The sequence below is a fragment of the Oryctolagus cuniculus genome, chromosome 3 (genome assembly GCF_051225735.1).
Source record: "Oryctolagus cuniculus isolate XC-2025 breed Fujian yellow rabbit chromosome 3, ASM5122573v1, whole genome shotgun sequence".
In the NCBI taxonomy this organism is placed as follows: Eukaryota; Metazoa; Chordata; class Mammalia; order Lagomorpha; family Leporidae; genus Oryctolagus; species Oryctolagus cuniculus.
The window spans coordinates 49,217,082-49,239,824 of NC_142869.1; the positions used below are offsets into that span (position 1 = coordinate 49,217,082).

At 41.5% G+C, this 22,743-nt stretch overlaps 1 protein-coding gene across 1 annotated transcript in view; it reads left to right on the forward strand.

Annotated features, from left to right (window-relative positions):
- The window catches only part of STAT4 (signal transducer and activator of transcription 4), a 118,260-nt gene that overhangs the window by 85,443 nt on the left and 10,074 nt on the right, over positions 1-22,743 (forward strand). Inside the window, exons 10-16 of the mRNA XM_008258847.5 lie at positions 316-408; positions 3,857-3,916; positions 4,206-4,223; positions 4,313-4,406; positions 7,084-7,128; positions 19,329-19,412; positions 21,209-21,307. Coding sequence (XP_008257069.1) covers positions 316-408; positions 3,857-3,916; positions 4,206-4,223; positions 4,313-4,406; positions 7,084-7,128; positions 19,329-19,412; positions 21,209-21,307 — 493 coding nt within the window. The remainder of the gene's footprint in view (positions 1-315; positions 409-3,856; positions 3,917-4,205; positions 4,224-4,312; positions 4,407-7,083; positions 7,129-19,328; positions 19,413-21,208; positions 21,308-22,743) is intronic.

Here is a 22,743-nt window from a genome sequence, read left to right on the forward strand (position 1 = left end):
GTTATGGTAATTTACACCAAAAATCCAAATATGTAGTCCAGAATTGGCATGAAATTTCTATGTTTAATGTGATATGTGATTCACGTATAACAATTCAGAATCATTTGCTGCTGTTACCTAGGGACAATCTTTAGGCATTTACCTACCTTATAGTAATTATTTAAGAGAAGTCATTAGCAATATGTGACCTTAATGGAGGTTTGAAAATCTTCAAAGTGTAGAAAATGTGGACTTTTTGAGAGGACAGCATCCTGCTCCTCTGTGGTTTTCAATCTGTGAATCTTCAGTGCTTTCAAATGACACTTTATTTCCTAGCTCATTTGTGGTTGAGAGACAGCCATGTATGCCGACCCACCCTCAGAGGCCGATGGTGCTGAAAACCCTCATTCAGTTCACTGTGAAACTAAGGTAGGCAGAACACACTCTGTGGTCTCACGGGTTTGCAGGGCCACAGCTGCTGGGTAATCAAGGCTCCTGTCTCTCATTGTGCTTTACATTCAGCTACTCATTTTTGAGCACCTGCTGTGTGCCTAGCACTAAGCTTTATTAGACGCCCACAAAAAGTATTAAGAGCCATACTTGTCAAGAGCATGAGAGATTATGGGATATGCAGAGGACATGAGGACTACCCGCATGAGGGAATGGAGTCATGGTATCAACCACAATGGTAAAATTAATGAAGTTTTTAAAATTAATTGTGGCAAAGGCTGACTAGAGAAAAGCCTGGAGAGACTGGGGAAGGAGAAGAGTGTTGTGGAAGAGTGAGACAACAGAAATGGCATCCTGGATCTGTTTTGTGATAGTGTGGAATAGAATGGAGAACACAGACTGGGACAGATTATGGAAGGCTTTGAACATCATCTCCAGAAAATAGGGTGACACTGCCTTGTGTTGGATTTTCCACAAAAACTCTCAAAGGTGCAATTTTCAATATATCCTCACCATGTACCTGATCTAAAGATGCGTGACTTTTGTGTTCTTGTTGCTTTGTTTTGTCTTTGTGTTTGATTTTTTCCAATAGCATGAGCAATCAAAACTTACAGTTTTCCCTAGTGACACTTAAAACATTGAGTTTAAACTCTTACTCTGAAAGATGTCCATCATGCCTGAAACTCCAAGGCTTAGAGCTTTAAAACTGCTGATCACTAGCTCACCTCTGGAAAGCTGAGACCACAGGCTAATATGCATCAAGAGGTGGTAATGTTGTGCTAGAGTCACCATAAGTATCTAGACCGTGAAACCAATCTAGTGCTTTACACAGGGCATTAAAAAAAAAAAAAAAAAAAAAAAAAAAAACACCTTGGCTGCATTCTACTCTCTGTTTTGTTTGGGCAGTCTAGACCGATGATTTTATTTCTTTTTTATATGTGCTTTAAATAAATTTTTATTTGTTTTTCTTTATATTATTTTTTCTCCTGTAGAAGAACAGCATTAAAATCTGACAGTCAGTGAGGGACAGTTTATCATTGTTACTTTTTACGGTGTATATCCTTTTTGTTTGGTTTGGTTTGTTTTTTTTCTCTGTTTTCTTTCTTTCTTTTCTCTACTTCATACTATATGCTGAACTCTCTATGTAACAGAGTTAATCATATGTATTTTAAGAGAATTGGAAAAAGATCCCAGTTAAAAATAAGAGGGGGAATAAGAGATGGAGGAGGGAGTCTAAAACTGTAAAACAGTCTAGTTCTGCATACAGACTCACCTCTCAGGGTACAGCCTAGGAACTTGTCATGGGGCCCCAGACCCATAAAAATCAGTGGTATAAATGCCATCTTCACTGTTAAAATGATCATTTTTTAAACTTTTATTTAATAAATATAAATTTCCAAAGTATAGCTTATGGATTACAATGGCATCCCCCCCCCAATAACTTCCCTCCCACCCATAACACTCCAATCTCCTGCTCCCTCTCCCATTCCATTTGCATAAAGATTCATTTTCAATTATCTTTATATACAGAAGATCAAGTTAGTTAAAATGATCTTTTTTTTTTTTTTTTTTTTTTTTGACAGGCAGAGTGGACAGTGAGAGAGAGAGACAGAGAGAAAGGTCTTCCTTGGCCGTTGGTTCACCCTCCAATGGCCGCCATGGCCGGCACGCTGCGGCCTGCGCACCGCGCTGATCCGATGGCAGGAGTCAGGTGCTTATCCTGATCTCCCATGGGGTGCAGGGCCCAAGCACTTGGGCCATCCTCCACTGCACTCCCTGGCCACAGCAGAGAGCTGGCCTGGAAGAGGGGCAACCGGGACAGAATCCGGCGCCCCGACTGGGACTAGAACGCGGTGTGCCGGCGCCGCAAGGCGGAGGATTAGCCCAGTGAGCCACGGCGCCGGCCGATCATTTTTAACATTAAAGTCAACATATAGATTGGTCTAGGCTTAAAAGTGATCATATAAATAACATCAAGTGCCCAGTAAAAATAATAGAATTAACAAGGAAGGAAGGACCAACATGGAAAGCAGTCCACACAGCAGACTCCTAGAATGACATTCACTGTGGATAACACTCTGACCTCAGAATCAACCCCTGAGGCTTCCTGGTTGGGCTGAAAGGCCTGCAAGAGCATCTCAGGCATGGAAAGACAAGACACTTTGACAAAAAAATAACCTACACAGAGGATATCTGTGAGACCTCAGTGGAAAGAAAGGGTCATCAAAGAAGGATATACTCTTCTCTGAAGGGAGGAGAGAACATCCACTTTGCTTATGGCCATGTCCAAATACCGATGGAGTCTATGGTCACAAAAGGCTTCCATAGCCTTGGCAGCCCATGGCAAGAGCCTAGGATGATCACTGACATCATCAATGGGAGTGTTGATTGTTAAAGGAACAACGGTAGTCACTGTGCACTTGCTTCCCAGGTAGGACCTCTGTCCCTAATGAATTGTAATATGAGAATCAACTGCAAATTTTCTTCCCAAACTGTATTCTATATGTTGTCTGTGTGCATGAGTGCAAATTGTTGAAGTCTGTGCTTAGCATGAAGTTGGTCCTCTGTTTATAAAGTCATACTAAAGATGAACCATAATGAAGAAGGAGATGGGAGAGGGAGGGGGAGGTGGGATGGGAGCTGGGCGGGGGTGGTATGGGGGAAAGAACCACTATATTCCTAAAGTTGTATCTATGAAAAAATGCATTCATTAAATAAAAACTTTTTAAAAAGTCTGACAGTCAGAATGTCATTACACACATACACAGGCATGCCACATGACCAGGTCGAGATGGTTGTGTCCTTGAGTTTGTCAACATATCACAACATGGTCAACCCAAGTCTTCTCTTGTCAGCCAATCTCAATGCAAAACTCCCAACATGGATGCATTCAACTTGGTTCCATTTGGAAGAAGGTGGCAGGGCAAGAGGGAAAGTGTGAGAAATGGGCTGTGGTGTGTCTGCATTCAGTCCCCTCATGTAAAGCCCACAAGGAGCTGGTTAAGCGTCCAAGAGCTCTGGTGGGGCTGGCGTTGTGGCATAGAAGGTTAAGTTGCCACTTGCCATGCCAGCATCCCATATGGGTTCCGATTCAAGTCCTGGATGCTCCACTTCCAATCCAGCTTCCTGTTAATGCTCCTGGGAAATCAACATGGGATGGCCAGTTGCTTGGGCCCCTGTACTCACGTGGGAGACCCAGAAGCTCCTGGCTCCTGGCTTTAGCCTGGCCCAGCCCTGGCCATTACAGCCATTGAGGGAAATGACTCTGTGGATAGAAGACCTCTGCCTCTCTGTGTGTCTCTCCCTCTCTCTCTGTAACTCTGCCTTTCAAATAAATAAAATGAATCTTTCAAAATAAATAAATAAAATATTAAAACTTTAATATTTTAATATTTATGTTTTATTCTTTATTGATGTCTTTTTACAGACTACTAATAAAATTGCCAGAACTAAACTATCAGGTAAAGGTGAAAGCATCAATTGACAAGTAAGTTTTCTAATTTTGTTTTGAAATGTGAAAATGTAAGAGGTTTTATAATGAAGTGTCCTTATTTTACAGAATGATTTCAAACGTTTAAATTTACTTCTGGAATGTTACATACCAATGTGCTTCAAATCTTTGGCTTTGAAGTTCATTTAATAGAACCCAATGAAGACATGACTTTGAAAATTTACTATAAAGACTTGAAAATTTTATAGGCTATCCTTTAAAATATAGAATGCTTTTACTAGATCTATTAAACAGCTGATTTTAAAGAGTGTTCTTGGTTTTTCAGGAATATTTCAACTCTAAGGTAAGACATATTTACTCTATAGAATTTTTTTGCTGTCCTTGTCAACCCTTTACCTGAGATCATGTAAGCAGCCAAAATTTCCTCTTCAGCAATCGAAGATTTGTCCTCTGTGGAACTCACGTCAAAGCCATGTCCATTGAAGAATCTTCCAATGGGAGTCTGTCTGTAGAATTTCGACATTTGGTAAGTTGGACAGGAAAATTTCACTGGCTTCTCCCCACCCCACCCAGGTCAGATACATCTTCACAAATAAGCCTTATAATTCAGTGTATTTTATTCTTTGGGGTTTCTTACATCTTAAGATGTAAGCTTAAGAACCACTTGAGCAATAAAACATGTTGTCGTTGAGAAGTAAAAATGGTAGAAATAATATTGAACCAGGACGCGGAAGGTCTGACGGCGTAACAATGATAGTGATGACATGGTACCTATGGCATAGTAGTTGGTCAGTATATTTTTATGATAATGGCAAAATTAATCCATCTCAAATCAGGTAGGCAATCCTGGTTTCATTTGTAAAATCTCCCCAAAGAGTGACAGCCAATAGCAACATGTCTGACTTACAGCACTTTTTTTTTTTTTAAGATTATTTATTTATTTGAGAGGCAGAGTTACAGACAGAGAAGGAGAGACAGAGAGAAAGATCCTCCATCCTCTGGTTCATTCCCCAAATGGCAGCAACAGCCAGAGCCAGGCCAATGCCTTCATTTTAAGAGGTCGGCTTGGGGGAAGCAGGCTGTTCCAGCATCGCCAGCTGAGCATTTGGCCTCGGCATGTCTAGAAAGCTCTGACCCAGCCTCCTGTTGCCTCTTGGTTTTACCACTTCCTTTTGACCTAGAGTTCTCTTCCTGCCTTTTTTTTTTTCTATTTCTTTGCATAGTTCTTAGATTCTCAAAGACCCTGCTGCTTTTCTTGCCAGAAACATATTACTCCTGTGGTTTATTTATTTAGCAAGTACTTCACCTGAATCTTGGGGCACCACTGAATCAGCCTCAAAAGATCTACTGTGATAAAATTTCAGTTAACCAAAAGATATCTGCATACATAAATTTATGCTAGTTTTTGGTTTTGTGTGAGTCTCAGTACTGAAGAGTACATTTTTTAATTGAATTCCTCTTTTTGAGGCTGCTAGATAAATACAGTGTAATGAAGAGTCATGAATTATAGACATCCTTGGAACTAGCACTCTGGTCTAACTCATTTCCCATCCTCAACCAACTTTTTCAATAATGGGAAAAGTTTGACAATAAGTAAAACATTAAGAGCTCTTACTTAGCAGTATCTGTGTCTTCCCAACAAAATCACATAGATAAGGAAGAACAGGGAACGTACCAGAAAGGTCTTTGTTTTTTATAATATATAAAATAATAAAACCTTAGTTTTTATACTGCTCATCTATTGCAAAGCATCTTCACTATTATTATTTTATGCATAATAACTTTAATTGCTTTTTAATGCAGATATATAGAAAATAGAAGCAAATTTTTAACAATTAAAAATCACCAGTAATCCTACCACCTTAAAATAATGCTATAAACAGCCTTATTTTTGTTTTTTAAAAATGCATAGATAGGGACTGGCACTGTGGCGCAGTGGGTTAAAGCCCTGGCCTGAAGCACCGGCATCCCATATGGGCACCAGTTCAAGTCCCGACTGCTCTACTTCCGATCCAGCTCTCTGCTGTGGCCTGGGAAAGCAGTAGAAGATGGCCCAAGTCCTTGGGCCCCTGCACCCACATGAGAGACTGGGAGGAAGCTCCTGGCTCCTGGCTTCGTATTGGCACAGCTCCGGCCGTTGCAGCCATTTGGGGAGTGAACCAACTGATGGAAGACCTCTGTCTCTCTCTCTGTCTCTCTGTCTCTGTCTATCTCTCTGTGTGTATCTCTTTCAAATAAATAATAAAGAAATAAATCTTTAAAAAATGCATAGATAGGCCGGCGCCGCGGCTCACTAGGCTAATCCTCCGCCTAGCGGCGCCGGCACACCGGGTTCTAGTCCCGGTTGGGGCGCCGGATTCTGTCCCGGTTGCCCCTCTTCCAGGCCAGCCCTCTGCTGTGGCCAGGGAGTGCAGTGGAGGATGGCCCAAGTGCTTGGGCCTTGCACCCCATGGGAGACCAGGAAAAGCACCTGGCTCCTGGCTCCTGCCATCGGATCGGCGCAGTGCGCCGGCCGCAGCGCGCCTTCCGCAGCGGCCATTGGAGGGTGAACCAACGGCAAAGGAAGACCTTTCTCTCTGTCTCTCTCTCTCACTGTCCACTCTGCCTGTCAAAAAAAAAAAAAAAAAAAGCATAGATAAAAATATGTTCCTATAATGTGATCAAATGGTACACAATATATAATTTATTATTTTCTCTATTTTCCACTCAGTAATCTGTATCATGAACATTTTTGTGGCAGTAAGTCTTCTTCTGCTATAATGCCACTCAGTGACTTAACTGTGCCAAAGGATACTTTCCAAGTCTATTTCCCCAGTCCTCTGTGTTAGACTTGGTTTCATAGAGATTGGAAATCATTGACCACAAGCTAGCTTTCCAGGCCCAGAGGAGTGCTGAATAGTTTCCAGAAGATCCCAGCGTGATTTTCTTTTTCCAAAATGTTGGCTGAAAAATAGTCATAATGGTATGCCAACTTGCTCACTTACCTCAATGGAAGTTTCTACAGTGCCATCCCACGAGGTAAAAGCAGGAAACCCTTTTCTGCTGAATGTAGACAACTATGTCGGGCTTCAGTGAGTTACAGGCTATCAGAGTTGCTGTTCTAGAAATAACTGCAGCCAACAGAATGATGGCAATAGGTGTGCCCAATTTGATAAAGTAACTGACGCTTCTCTGTCTAAACCCTGTTGTTTTCTTTTTCAAAGCAACCAAAGGAAATGAAGTCCAGTGCTGGAAGTAAAGGAAATGAGGTAGGAAATATTTTCTCTTAGAAAATTTTTCTAGAAAATAATCTTATTTTACTTTTACAAAGCTCTTAAACTGCTTGATTTTATGTAAAAAGCAACAATGCTTCTCTGATTAGAAGCAGAGTTTAGTAACTGCAGACAATATGGAAGAAATTGAAAGGTTGAAGCATAACAAGCAACAACACTTCCCAAAGAAAACAACTATCAGCTGTCTGGTATACATTATTCCACTCTTTGTGTAGGTATATGTTACTTTTAAAATTATGACACATTATTTCGTAAACTGTTTTTTTAAAGTGATGTATGTCTGTAAACTCTCCACAAATTTAAATACTCTGGAAGAACATGATTTAAAATTGACCACATTAAACTGCATTTTATAGGTATCCTGTAATTTTTTAATCAGTCCTCTATTATTATAAAATATCTTGAAATCACTCATTTTCCACCAACACATTATGTGAAAATAATAGGTGAAAAAAAGCTATTCCTTTGTAGTGTCAGTTACCTTGTCTCTAAGATTTGCCTGTCACCTGATGAATGCAAGAAATGGATAAACTCATGCAGTCCATGTACTTGCATTCGAGTCAGTGTGTGATGGAGTGGTCCTGTCCTGAGTTGACAGTGACCTTGGCGATCATATGTTGAGTCACCCTAGAAACTAAGGCATATACCTGTGTTTATGATCTGTGTATTTGGAATTAGAGAATCTCGGTTTGATTCCTTGCACCGGCTGAAAATGCTCTTATGAAGACATACTGTGGTTTTGTATCCTCGGGTAGCAACACCCTACACATTCTGCTCAGAGCTGCTGCATGTATATGCGACCTCCTACACTATACAGTTATATAGCAATGAGGCTTATTTCTGGAGTGTTTCATATGGATTCAGTCTCCTGGCCTTTTTTTTAGAAAATTTTTATTTAATAAATATAAACTTTGAAAGTACAATTTTTGGATTGTAGCGGGTTTTCCTCCCATAACTACCCTCCCACCCGGAAACCATCCCATCTCCTACTCCCTCTCCCATCCTATCCTTCATTAAGATTCATTTTTAATTATCTTTATATACAGAAGGTCAAGTTAATATATACTAAGTAAAGATTTCAACAGATTGCACCCACACAGACACACAAAGTATAAAGTACTGTTTGAAGACTAGTTTTACCATTAATTCTCATAGTACAACACATTAAGGACAGAGATCCTACATGGGGAGTAACTGCACAGTGACTTCTGTTGTTGATTTAACAATTGCCACTCTTATTTATGACGTCAGTAATCACCCGAGACTCTTGTCATGAGTTGCCAAGGCTATGGAAGCCTCTTGAGTTCACAAACTCCGACCTTATTTAGACAGGGCCATAATCAAAGTGGAAGTTCTCTCCTCCCTTCAGAGAAAGGTACCTCCTTCTTTGATGGCCCCTTCTTTCCACTGGGATCTCACTCACAGAGATCTTTCATTTAGGTCATTTTTTGCCACACTATCTTGGCTTTCCATGCCTGAGAAACTCTCATAGGCTTTTTAGCCAGATCTGAATGCCTTAAGGGCTGATTCTGAGGCCACAGTCCTGTTTAGGGCATTTGTCATTCTGTGAGTCTGCTGTGTATCCTGCTTCCCATGTTGGGTCTTTCTCTCCTTTTAGTTCTATCAATTATTATTAGCAGCCACTGGTCTTATTTATGTGTTCCCTTTGACGCTCAGTCCTATTTTTATGATCAATTATGTACGTAAACTGATCACTTTGACTAGTAAGATGGCATTGGTACGTGCCAACTTAATCAGTCTCCTGGCTTTTACAGTCGCAGCTCCTATGAGGAAGATATTTGAAGTATTTGGGGAGGAACATTTTATAAATCCAGTTTCCAGTGACACCCATTCTACCACAACCCACAAAACCACAAAAAGCCATCACAAAAAGCTTAATGCCCTAACCATTTTTCCCTCTACAAATTCTTTATGTCCTTAATTGTGTCTTAAAGATCATTTGCCAAATACCACAGCCCCGTCAGTGATGAGCTAAGTCCACCTCCCAGGGTAGAATCACTGCTCAGGGCTTTGCTCTAAGCAGATTGCTGCAGCAGGGTTCTTAGTTTAAGGACGCTCTAATTAAACAAATCAGTGGGAGAGACTCTTCCCACCATGCAGAACCCATAAAGGTTTTCTAAACTTCCTAGTTTAGTACATTATAAATAAAAGCCTGTTTCACTTATCTCACGATAGAATTTTGGCCAGCTATTTCCTAAAGCTTGCCATCCCTGAATATTACTTCTGAATCTGAACAAAGCGCAATTATTCTGAGCTTCCCTTAAGCAAAACCAATTGAATGGGAATAAATCTTGAAAGCTCAATTCTATCAGAACATTGTCGTCTTTATGAATGTAAAATCCAAGTCTTCACTTGGATTTCCCCAGAGAGACATCTTAAGTAAATCATCTTCTACTGTAGAGGAACCAACCAAGTCTCATTAGCACTGTCTGCTTATGCTACTTTAAATTTATTTCCTCTTATTTTACAATTAATAACAAGATTGTACCGTCATATCAGAATGATTTTATTCCTTTTTATTTTTTTTTTTCAGTTTTGTTATATCATGCCAATTTTATTTTCAGATATTCTTTGAGCTCCCCCTGTTGATGGAATTGTAGTATGACTTCCTAAGCACAGCCCAGGCTTGAATCTTGAGTACCCTGCAGAACAACTGACTTAGTCTTTAAGTTTGTTTAGGAAGGTGACTCAGAAATCAGGGCGGTGGCTGGTCAGCAGAGATGACTGAGGACAGCCAGCAATGGAGGGTGGAACAGCTGGTGACAAAGCTGAATTTGTAAAATCCTGCAGCCAGTGATTGCAGGAACAAATGTCAGAACGGGAAGCTAGAATATCTTAGCATGGTTTCCAGAAATTTGCTATTACTTATCTATGATCATCTGTGGCAGGAGTTCACAGCCTGCAAAGAATTTATTTAACAAATTCTCATGTGGTATTGACTGTGTCCCTGGCCCTAAGGCTGCTTTGTGTAACTGCTGGGACAGCCTTATGAAGTAGGTACTATTAGTCACATATTCCAATTTAGGAAACTGAGGCACTGGGCAGTCACTCAGCTTATTCCAGACTTCACCGGCAGCTGATGGCAGGGACAAGATCCAAGCGGAGGCAGTCTGGATGCCCTGTGCCTGCGCCTGGCTACTCTGCTGTGCTGCCTCTGGAGCCACAACACTTTCCTGGGGAGGGTCAAGGAGGTTGGTGCTCCTGTTTGACCAACCCTCACCTTTTTATCCCACCCCATCTATCTCACAAAATGTCCACACTTTGCCTGTAGCTCAGAAATCACAGGCCACTTCATTGCCAGAATCCTCACACACTTCAGAAGAAATTTTTAATCATGCTTCCTTAGAAAATGTTGCCACTCCCTTGCCTGCTGTGTCTTCCTTTGCATTTCTCTTGTGCCTCAGTGGGGTCACTGAGTTACGTTCATGCCTCTTATAAGCAGATTGACTTTGCCTACACTCACTTAACTGCTCAAATTCCCAATTCCCTTAGCCACAGAATGGGGCTAATGTTATCTTACACTTCCTAGGGTGGTTGTGGAGACCAAATGAGATGGCCAGTGCAGGTGTTTGCAGTGGCTCTTACCAATTAGCCTTCCCTACCATACCCTCTGTAGAGAGGAGGTGTTACACTTCTGGGAAACTGGCTTTAGAAGGTGGTACCTCATTCAAGACACTGCTCATCCTCATCCTTCTCTGCCCACATGCTCAGTGCTTGGCTGAAGTCATGGCCCTTTTTGACAGACTTTGGACACCTCCCTCTTCTGGTTCTAGGTCTTGGAAACCTCAGACCATCATTTATGGATACACTTTTATGGAATGTCTAGAATCCCAGCTGTCACCTCAAGGTCCCTGAACCTCACCATACTCCCTCTCTCCTCCTAACACACACAACTTTGAGTTACTCGGTTCTGCTGTTGTAAGAGCTTGGGTCAGTTAGTCACCAAATGACTGAGAACACACCATTAAGTCACAAATGATAGTTTCCCTACGATTGCACTCACAAACTGCCTTGGAATTTCAGCATCCTGACTTTGAGATTATCCGAAACCAGGAGCAGGTGCTTCTTCCTGGTTTCCCACGCGAGTGCAGGGGCCCAAACACTTGGGCCATCCTCCACTGCCTTCCCGGGCCACAGCAGAGAGCTGGACTGGAAGAGCAGCAACCAGGACTGGCACCCAGTGCCCATATGGGATGCAAGTGCCACAGGTGGAGGATTAACCAAGTGAGCCACGGCACTGGCCCCTTGAGATGGTTTTAAAATGAGTTTTGAAGAACTTGCTTTGGAATTTCCCAATACCCCTTGAGGAACCTGTAAGCATACTGCCACAAAATCAAGACTAGCAGTCACTGAGTCCTTCTCCCACTGTTGTCCTTCCTTCAGAAGAATCACAGTGAAGGAACGAGCGGTCATCTACAAGTGGCCAGACTTTGGAGCTACCAATCTCTCCCTTTAAAGTAAACATTCCCAGGAAGCTACCTTTCCCTGGAGGGCCTTATCTGGCAGGGAGCAGGCTAGAGAGTGATTATTTAAATGGCAAAACTGTTTGAATAGGGAAGCTGAAACTGCAGTCTCTCAGGTTTGCTCTTTGTCGGTAGGCTTTAACTGATAAATGACAGTTTTAGCCACTGACTGAGCTGTTAGGTAATTTTGTTTATGTGGTGGAAAGTCATGAAGCACAAAGAAGCTATTAGTAAAGCCTGGGTGACCTGATTTTCATTTAACAAAATAGCCAAACAGATGTTCTTTCAAGGTTCAGTGTTCCCAAACACAGACACACTACTCACCCTCCAACTAGCCCAAGAATTTTCACAGCAAGTTGATTTCCTGCTGAACTCATTGTAGGAGTTGCAACACCTTTTTAAAGGGAGAAATAAGTGTACAAATATCACTATAAACAGGCTTTTTAGAATGCCACACCATCTGTGCAATAGTTTTATTTTACATGCTGAGCACAGTTGTCATTTTACAATCATTTTTTTGATTCTGTGATTAAGGACTCTCTCTCGTGTGACTGTACCATTTCCCTCTTCTCATTGTTTCTCTACTTCTAGCCCAGTGACTGGGGCAGAATAGATCCTAAGTAGATATTCACTAAATACATGGATTGTTTTCATTGTTTTCTATACCACTTATTTTTCCATGTGCAACATTATCATAAATTATGGCTTGTTATGAAATGAGAAAGAAATTTGGATGAAAGTCATCCATTATCCTGGTTGTTGTTTTTTTTTAGTAGATGTTTTCTTTCAAGTTAAGAGCCAGAACCAATTGTTCCTATATTCTAGGTTTCCAGAGTGTCTTATTAAGCAGTGGGCAGAGGGAGAAAAAAGGATATGGAGAATCTAAACCTTTCATTAGGATGTATATATTTTTTCCCAGGTGAAGCCCTGGTCAAATTGCTTGGCTTGTTTTTCTAATTCTTATCTAATGGATATTTTTCTTTAGAAGTATAAAACAGTCAATCCAGTTACAATATTCAGTGCCATAAATATTTATAAGTATGTGTGTTTTAAATCCTTAATCATCTTAAATGATTAGAACGGCTCTTACGACTGACATTTAAATATCGATGATATTTTCCCCTGTATCTAAGGAATAGACTCTGGGAATATAAAACTGAATAATTCTAGTTTGAACTGCACTAATAACATACAAGTTACATATCCCTTACCCAGAATGCTTGGGACAGGAAGTGCTTCAGTTTTCACATATTTTCCAATTTTGGAGTATTTCTATAGACTCGATCAGTTGCACATCCCTAGTCCAAATTTCAGAAACCAGAAATGCTCCAGTGCCTGAAACTTTTTGAACATCATGTGGATGCCCAGAAAATTTCAGATTTTGGAGCATTTCGGATTTCATATTTCCAGACTAGAGATAATCAACCTTTAATGAAGACTCCGATGGCCATACAAGCTTTAAAAAATGATGATGCTTCCTTTTATTGGTGCTTCTTTTTTAGATATTTGTATTATATGTCAGCTTCCTTGCTAGATTTTGCTCCAAATAGGCCTCATAGTTGTGTCAGAGGATTTAAGTAAACATCAGAAATTAGTTTGAATTGCTGAGAAAACTTCTTACCATCCACATTCTAGTTCAGTTAAAAAAAAGCATGAAGTGTGAAGTTTTTCCTGGAGTCAGTAAACAGCCCTGAGTGACACTGCTGTGCCAGTGTAACCCTGGTTTCACACACTCAGGATTCCTGTGGACGGGCAGCACATGGGTACCACAACTCAGAGAGCTGAGGAAGTTACCCATAATGAAGGATCCTGCTTATAATATTGCAACTTAAACCTAGGTGCTAGAAACGGGGAATGATGGGGCCTGCAAGAGATGGGAAGAACTCAACGTTTTCCAGTTGTCGCCCTCAGTACATTAGTCACCAACACGTGTGAGGCTTTCTGCCCACTAACAACCGATTCTCCAGGGCACACCTACTGGGTGTCTATACTGATACTGTCTGTAAGTAGAGAGTGCCAGATTTCACAGGCTGAGGGCTCAACCCCACAGGAGTGTCCCCAATTCAGATGTCAGTGGCAAGTCCAAGGTCATGCACTTCTGACCAACTAGCAATAAACCGAGGGTTCCCACAATCTCTTCTTCAGTTTCAGTTAATTCGCTAGAGCAGCTCACACACCTGAGAGAAACCCTTTACTTAACCTTTACTGGCAAATTATAAAGGATTTTACCAAGGGAACAACAGCCAGATGGAAGAGATGCATAGTGCAAGGCAAGTGGGAAGGGAAGCAGAACTTCTGTGCCCTCTCCGGGCGTGCCACCCTTCAGACACCTCCTAGTGTTCAGGAAACCCCGGAAGCTCTTCAAACCTTGTCTTTAAAGGTTTTTATGGAGACTTCATTGAATAGACATGATTGAGTAAATCATGTCTATTGGGTGCCTGGTCTTCAGTCTGTCCACCCCTTCTCTTTGGAGATCAAGGATTGGGGTTCGAAGTGCCAACACTCTAATCACATGGTTGGTTCCCCTGGCAACCAGCCACCATCCTGGGGCTATCCAAGAGTTATCTCATTAGAATAAAAGATGCTTCTATCTCTCAGAAAATTCCAAGGAATTTAGGAAACCTGTGTCAAAAATCAAGACCAAAGACCAAATATTAGAACAGAAGAATAATATCATGGTACCCTTATCTACAAAGATCTTAAATGATCTGCCTCTTTTTTTTTTTTTTTTTTTTTTTTTTTTTTTTGACAGGCAGAGTGGACAGTGAGAGAGAGAGAGACAGAGAGAAAGGTCTTCCTTTTTGCCATTGGTTCACCCTCCAATGGCCACCGTGGCCGGTGCACCGCGCTGATCCGATGGCAGGAGCCAGGTACTTCTCCTGGTCTCCCATGGGGTGCAGGGCCCAAGTACTTGGGCCATCCTCCACTGCACTCCCTGGCCACAGCAGAGAGCTGGCCTGGAAGAGGGGCAAGTGGGACAGAATCCGGCGCCCCGACCGGGACTAGGACCCAGTGTGCCGGCACCACAAGGCGGAGGATTAGCCTAGTGAGCCGTGGCGCCGGCCGATCTGCCTCTTGATCTGCGCAGGTCTGGGTCTTCCTGGGCTACCCTGTACTGCTTTCCCAGGCCACAGCAGAGAGCTTGATTGGAAATGGAGCAGCCAGGTTTTGAACCGGTGCCTACATGGGATGCTAGCACCGCAGGCAGCAGCTTTACCCATTATGCCAAAGCGCCAGCCCCTGTAATTTTCATTGTAGAGAGCTTTCACATCCTTGGTTATATTTATTCCAAGATATTTAATTTTTTTGTAGCTATTGTGAATGAGACTGATCTTACAAATTCTTTCTCAACAATGGCATTGTTTATGTATATAAAGGCTGTTGATTTGTGTGTGTTGATTTTATATATATTTTTATTATATATTGTGTTTCAATAATCTCTCAGTGGAGTCTTTTGGTTCCCGTATGTAGAGGATCATATCACAGGATGGCTATTCCCTATTCATACCACCTCGTTCCAGTGGGGCATTGAACAGCTAAAACCTGATCAATTAGGTTATGTGAAAGTTATGTGTAATGGGGGTAGGCTAAGCCATCTTTTAACAGTTTATTAGCCTGATTTATAATTGTTAAATGTTTAGACATATGGTACTGAGTCTCCATGTGTGCACTTGCCTGTGCCCCTCAGATGTTCTGCATGCGTCTGTTTCATCCTGAATGCCACTCAACCCAGTGGCAGGTGAAAGGCACACATCGCTGAACATAAATGAAGTTGTAAACTTCCATTTGTCTCGGCGTAAGCACTCTCTCCCTCTCCATAAGGCAGTGTGATTTTCTTTGTTTAAAAAATCCTTTTTGTAGGCCGGCACCGCGGCTCACTAGGCTAATCCTCCGCCTAGCGGCGCCGGCACACCGGGTTCTAGTCCCGGTCGGGGCGCTGGATTCTGTCCCGGTTGCCCCTCTTCCAGGCCAGCCCTCTGCTGTGGCCAGGGAGTGCAGTGGAGGATGGCCCAGGTGCTTGGGCCCTGCACCCCATGGGAGACCAGGAAAAGCACCTGGCTCCTGGCTCCTGCCATCGGATCAGCGCGGTGTGCCGGCCACGGCGGCCATTGGAGGGTGAACCAACGGCAAAGGAAGACCTTTCTCTCTCTCTCTCTCACTGTCCACTCTGCCTGTCAAAAAAAAGAAAAAAAAATCCTTTTTGTTATGGTTGTTGTTCAACTTGCTGCCTAAACTCAAGCAGATCACTTAATCTTATTCCCAAAGAAACAATAATGCATTTCAGAACTGGGGGAGTCAGAGGAGGTGAACTGGCTGTTGGGTGTGTTGATGTACTGGGGACACTGTCAGAGGCAGTCTGTGGATGTCCAAGTGGAAGTTTTGTTATACACAACTTTCTACAAACCAGGAAGGTGTGATTCCACCATGGTCAGTCTAACTACCTGTGGACAATGGAAGATGCCCCAGTGATCTTGCCCAAGGAAGGAGAGTTTTTCATTCTCCACTTTTTTCTAGATAATAACTCCCAAGTTTAACATCTCCATTACATCTTCTCATGTAACTGTTATTCTTACCAGCATGTTAGACTGATATTTATTATTTACATTTTAATGCAAACAGATTCAAACTTGTTATTAATACATACTCAATATTAGAGCTTGCTATCTTCCCATGTGACCCTGCTGACTCAAACTCTATCCTGACTTCTAGTTTAAATAATTCCACTTCTGAGGCCGGCACTGTGGCGTAGCAGGTAAAGCTGCCACCTGTACCTCTGTGGGTGCTGGTTTGAGTCCCGGCTGTTCTACTTTCCATGCAGCTCCCTGCTAATGCACCTGATGGAGCAACAGAGGATGGCCCCACTCCCTGGGCCCTTGCACTCACATGGGAAACCTGGATGAAAGTTCCGGGCTTCAGCCTGGCCCAGCCCTGGCAGTTGCAGCTATCTGGGGGAGTGAATCAGTGGATGGAAGATTCTCTCTCTCTCTCTCTCTCTCTCTCTCTCTCTCTCTGCTTCTGCCTCTGCCTCTGCCTCTCTATAACACTATCTTTCAAATAAATCTTTTAAAAAATTTCTGCTCTGTTCACATGTTCCCAGAGGTCATTTTGAAAATTGTTTTTATCTCTGTTTCTCCAAACTTTCCAAATCCCTTGGAGACTAAATGCCATGTGAATCCACCACATTGAGAACAATTGCTTCCCAAATTCCACCCAGGGTCCTTGTTAAAATGTAGAATCTGATTCAGTAAGGCTGGAATGAAGCCAGAGATCATGTTTGTTTGTTTGTTGTTTGTTTTTAAAGCTTTATTTATTCATTTGAAAGTCAGAATTACACAGAGAGAGAAAGAGAGGCAGAGAGAGAGAAGTGTTCCATCCGCTGGTTCACTCCCCAGTTGGCCGCAATGGTTGGAGCTCTGCAGATCGGAAGCCAGGAGCCAGGATCTTCCTCCAGGTCTCCCACACAGGTGCAAGGGCCTAAGGACTTGGGCCATCTTTTGCTTTCCCAGGCCATAGCGATAACTGCATCGGAAGTAGAGCAGCCAGGACTCCAACTGGAGCCCATATGGGATGCTGACACTGCAGGCGGTGGCTTTACCTGCTATGCCACAGCGCTGGCCTCAAAACCACTATTCTATTATCTTTTATTGATTTTATGTTCTTATTCTTAGCCTTTGTAAATTACATTTTATTCCTGCACTCCTGCAACTTTTAGAATTTCCTTCTTTCCTGGGTTCTCTAAAATTTTACAGCAGTAAGCTTTGTGTGGCTCTATGCATTCCTTGTGCTGCAGATTCTGTGGGCTATTTCAGTTTGAACACTGTTGTCATTTAGTGTGAGAATTGTTACTGTCTTGTTATTTTTAATAAACTATTGAAAACATATATGGGGCCGGCGCCATGGCTCACTTGGTTAATCCTCCGCCTGCAGCGCCAGCATCCCATATGGGCACCGGGCTCTAGTCCCGGTTGCTCCTCTTCCAGTCCAGCTCTCTGCTGAGGCCCGGGAGGGCAGTGAGGATGGCCCAAGTGCTTGGGTCCCTGCATCCGCATGGGAGACCAGGAGAAGCACCTGGCTCCTGGCTTCGGATCGATGTAGCACGCCAACCGTGGCGGCCATTAAGGGAGTGAACCAACCAATGGAAGGAAGACCTTTCTCTCTGTCTCTCTCTCTCACTGCCTAACTCTACCTGTCAAAAAAAAAAAAAAAAAAAGAAAGAAAGAAAGAAAGAAAACATGTAAAGAATAATAAAATAGATATCCACCAGCCAACTTAAAAATTCAAATTTTCAAGGAGAGTTGAAGAACCAGTTTCCCCACTTTAACTCCTTTCCTCTTGGTATCCACCCACCTCCCAGTGCAGAGGTCCTTGCTGTCTTGAATTGTGGTTTTTATTGTTCCCAAAAGTGCCTTTATATTTGCTACAAATGTGTATGTTCCTAAAACTTTGTATTATTCCTTATTATAATTTTAAATTTTATATACATGACATCTTAATGTACATATCTAATTGCAACTTAGTTTTCTTGTTCTTAAAAATATTTTCCAAACTCATCCCCATGTTTATTCATTGCCCTATATAATTTCAATTGCTGCAAAGTCTTTTAGTCTATAAATATACAAATATACTTAGTTATTTCCCTATTGTTATATACATTCTACCGTTATGAACAGTTGTGCTATAATCCTTCTCCAATAAACACTCTTCTGTGTGTCTTTTTTTTTTCACATGAATACAAGAAATTCTTTGACCTATACAAGTATATATGACAAGAATTGATAAAGTATGGTTGATATGCATCTTATATTTTCCTAGATATTGAGAAATTTTCCTCCAAAGTGATTGTACCTATTCCCATAAACAGTATATAACTATTATAATTTGGTTGTGTCTTTGATGTTTCCTTTATTTCCTTTTCTTTGTTCTCTTTGTGGAACTTCTGTTAGTTTATTGTTAAAGTTCATGTATTAATTATTTCTTATCTTTTCTATTACTTTTCTATAACTTCTATGCCTTTTCCATAATCTATGGGTAAATTTCCCTACCCCTAATCCCTTTACTGATTTGACTGTTTACCTTATTATATTTTAAATTTTACATTATTGTTTTCTGAATACTCCTTTTAATATTCTTGAATATAATTGATACAATATTGTTATCTATAGTTTTAAAAACATTTAAAAGAGCTTTTTAATGAACACTTTCATATTCATACAAAACAAGAGACAAACTTGAATGAACTCTCCAGTTATACATCACCTAACTTCAATAATAACTAATATTTTTCCTATCTTATATCACCTGTTTTTCTCCTATATGCATACTTTTTTTCCTAAGGTCCTTAAATTCCAGGTAACATAGCTTCTTACTCATTAATACTTTAGTAAATTTCTCAAGAATATGAAAAGTTTTAAGTATAATCACAATATCCTTAACACAAAAAACAGAAATGATTTCTTAAAATATTTTCTTAATAAACCCTATTTTCTTCTAAAATTTTAATTCCACATTTTGTGGTACAATGTAATAATTTCATGATTTCTCAAACTTTGTATATAATTGTTAAAACAATTAAGGAGGGAATGTTCAATAATTGGAAGTATTTGGAAACATCTACTTTAAGAGTTTATTGTTATAGAAACAGGTTTAGTATTAGATAAGAATGTGTAAGACAATAATTTCTTTCTCCCTTAGGGCTGTCACATGGTGACTGAAGAGCTTCATTCCATAACATTTGAGACACAGATTTGCCTGTATGGCCTGACCATAGATTTGGAGGTAAGTGTTTCAGTGAAAATCTTCTAGATTTACTAATAACATTTACAGGAATTGGTCAACATTTGTAATGAAAGTTCAGTCTTTTCTAGTTTTAAGTACATTCCCTATAAATTTTGTTTTAATTTATAAAAGCAATATGTCGAATATTCACTGAATAGTTAACATGCTATTCTGATTAATTATAAATGATAAGATCTCATTGGTGTTATGAATTTGATATATATTGAATAATTAGTTGCCCAATTTATGTTTTTCTTTTGTTTATTCTCTGGGATTTCCTGAGTCATGAATAATCAGTAGAAAACCTAAAGAGAAATGAGTGTCCTTGAACCATCTCATATAATATGTGCCATATTTTAAAAAATTCAACTTGCACACAAAGCTATCTCAGTAGGAAAGTTTCTCTAGCATGGTGAGCAAAGACAAATGATAGAACACTAACAGTACATTACTTTGATGCTCTTGAACAAAAGAAGGAACAAATTTTTCATATTAAATTAAACGGGATTGCCCTGCAGGCAGGATACCATGCCTTGTTTGGCACTCTGTTGCCAGCACCTAGTGCGTGCCTCCCGTACAGCAGATGTTCAGTATTTGTTGAGTAAATGAACAAATGAGTGCATGAAGGAATAAACACAATTCCATACACCCTGAATATCATCCTGTGTGGAGTGGCTTCTTTTAGAATTTTGCTTTTGCTTTTTATAGCTTAATAAATATAAAGATTTTTTGTGGATTTCTTCCTACTCTCTTTTCCCTAAACCTCTGTTTCCATGAGCTGTTACGTTCCTTACCTGGGTATTTTTCCCAATTTCTGTTCTTTTTTTTTTTTTTATTTTATTTTTTATTTTTTTTATTTTTTTTTTTTTTTGACAGGCAGAGTGGACAGTGAGAGAGAGAGACAGAGAGAGAAAGGTCTTCCTTTGCCGTTGGTTCACCCTCCAATGGCCGCCGCTGCAGCCGGCGCACCGCGCTGATCCGATGGCAGGAGCCAGGATCCAGGTGCTTTTCCTGGTCTCCCATGGGGTGCAGGGCCCAAGCACCTGGGCCATCCTCCACTGCACTCCCTGGCCATAGCAGAGAGCTGGCCTGGAAGAGGGGCAACCGGGACAGAATCCGGCGCCCCAACCGGGACTAGAACCCGGTGTGCCGGCGCCGCAAGGTGGAGGATTAGCCTATTGAGCCACGGCGCCGGCTCCAATTTCTGTTCTTGGGAAGAGACTGCTGTAGGTGATTCGCTTCCCAGGCTGGCCTGTGAGAGCCCGTTGATTCCATTATGTAGTAAACTACAGTACCCACGGTCCTCATCGTATTCTATTACAACAGACCAGGCAGCTCTGCCTCCCACCTTGCTAGTTCTCACAATAAAACTCCCATTTCCAGAACTGGTGTTATTTGAGTTTTGGGTCATCACTTGGATACACTGATTCCTTCTAGAGGTAAATTTAAAATTAGATTGTTTAACTTAAAAAGAGGATAACTGCTTAATCAATAAACTCTCTAATTGTATCTAAGGTCGTATGTGACTAAGAAAGGATAAATATGGTGATGTCGGGAAGCTAGTGGAGGCCGCCTCTGGAGCCCTCTGAAAGGGTTCCAGTTCTTTCCTCCCTGTACCCTGACTCACATGGGCCCCGAAAGTTTCACTGCCTTCACAAGTCAGTTTTGTGATCAGGGCACTGCACTGGAAGAGTGAGGCTGGTTTGAGATGGCTCTTTAGAGGAAAGGGAAAAGCATACGATCGGTTTAAGGTGGGACTATCTGTAATAGCTTTGTTGTTTGTTTTTTTTAACCAGACCAGCTCATTACCTGTGGTGATGATTTCCAATGTCAGTCAGTTACCTAATGCTTGGGCATCCATCATTTGGTACAATGTGTCAACTAACGATTCCCAGGTAGAGTATTCTTGCCTCTTCTCCTTTAATTCTATTTAATTTGTTTTATTATCAGCAAAAACCATCTCTGTGTGTGCATGTGTTGAGATGTCGTTTGGAGTTTTTTATTTCTAGTTTTTGATTCTTGTTTGGTCATATTTAAAGTCATATGTCTTTTTAAAAAATATTTATTTATTGAAAGGCAGAGAGGAGACAGAGATAGACAGGGAGAGAGTTTCCATCTACTGGTTCACTACCCAATTACCTGAAACAGCTAGGGCTGGGATGGGCTGAAGCCAGGAACCCAGAACTCCACCCAGGCCTCCCATGTGGGTAGCAGGGATCCAACCACTTGAGCCATCATTTGCTGCCTCCCAGGGTGCACATTAGCAGGAAGCTGGTTGGAAGCAGAGCCAGGATTCAAATCCAGGCGTCCCCAGTGGCATCTTTACCACTGTGCTGAATGTTCGCCTGTAAAGTAATCTGTTCTGATGTACTTGGAACCTGAAAGAGCAAAGTGACAGACAGGTGTTTGTTGTTCCCAAGGAGGGTCTGGTCTGCTCCCAGCTGCTTGTATCACAGAGTGTCCTAGGGCCATGTAGGCTGTGGGGGAAACTCAGGACAGAATGTGATATGTGACTGCTGTTAGAATTTGGGGCCAGCACGTGGCACAGCTGCTTAAGTTGATACTTGAGATGCCTATATCTCATACTGGAGTGCCAGCTTTCAGTTCCGGCTTCTCTGCTTCCAATCTAGCTTCCTGCTAATACATATCCTGGGGCGGCGGGGTGGGGGGTGGGGTGTCAACAGAAGATGGCTCAAATACTTGGGTCCCCTACACCCACGTGGCAGATCTTGATGGATTGCCTGGCTCCTGGCTTTGGCCTGGCCAAGCTCTGACTGTTGCAGGCATTTGGGGAGTGAACAGTAGCTAGAAGATTTTTTTTTCTCTCTCTCTGTCTCATTTTCAAAAGAATAAAAATAACTAATTTTTTTAAAAACTTGATCTTATCTTACCTACTTCAGGCCCCACCTTCTCCACATAGTCTCTTTTACAGAGGTAGAGAATTGATTTCCAAATAAGTCACCAGAATTCATCAATCTTGCCAAACTACACTTTGACAGCATACATTTTTAGTTGATTATACGTTTTTTGTTCCATCCTAGACCCAAGCTGGGTTTTAATGCCATCTGGTGGTTACTTGAGATACTGACCAAAAATTGGCCGTAAGTCACAAAGCAAGCAGGGAACAGATGCTCCTCTAAGTCAGCCAAGCAAGGGAGCGGCAAAACACTTGAGTCAGCACTTCCCCTGGTTCCCCTCTTACAAAACCTCAGTGCGTTGTCCTGGAAACCACCAAGGTCTAGAGGAAATAGCTCAAATGTAAACATTTGTTCTTAATTCAAAAACAAAGGATTCTTTTACCCTTGGGTTTCAGCAATGAGAACAATGCCTT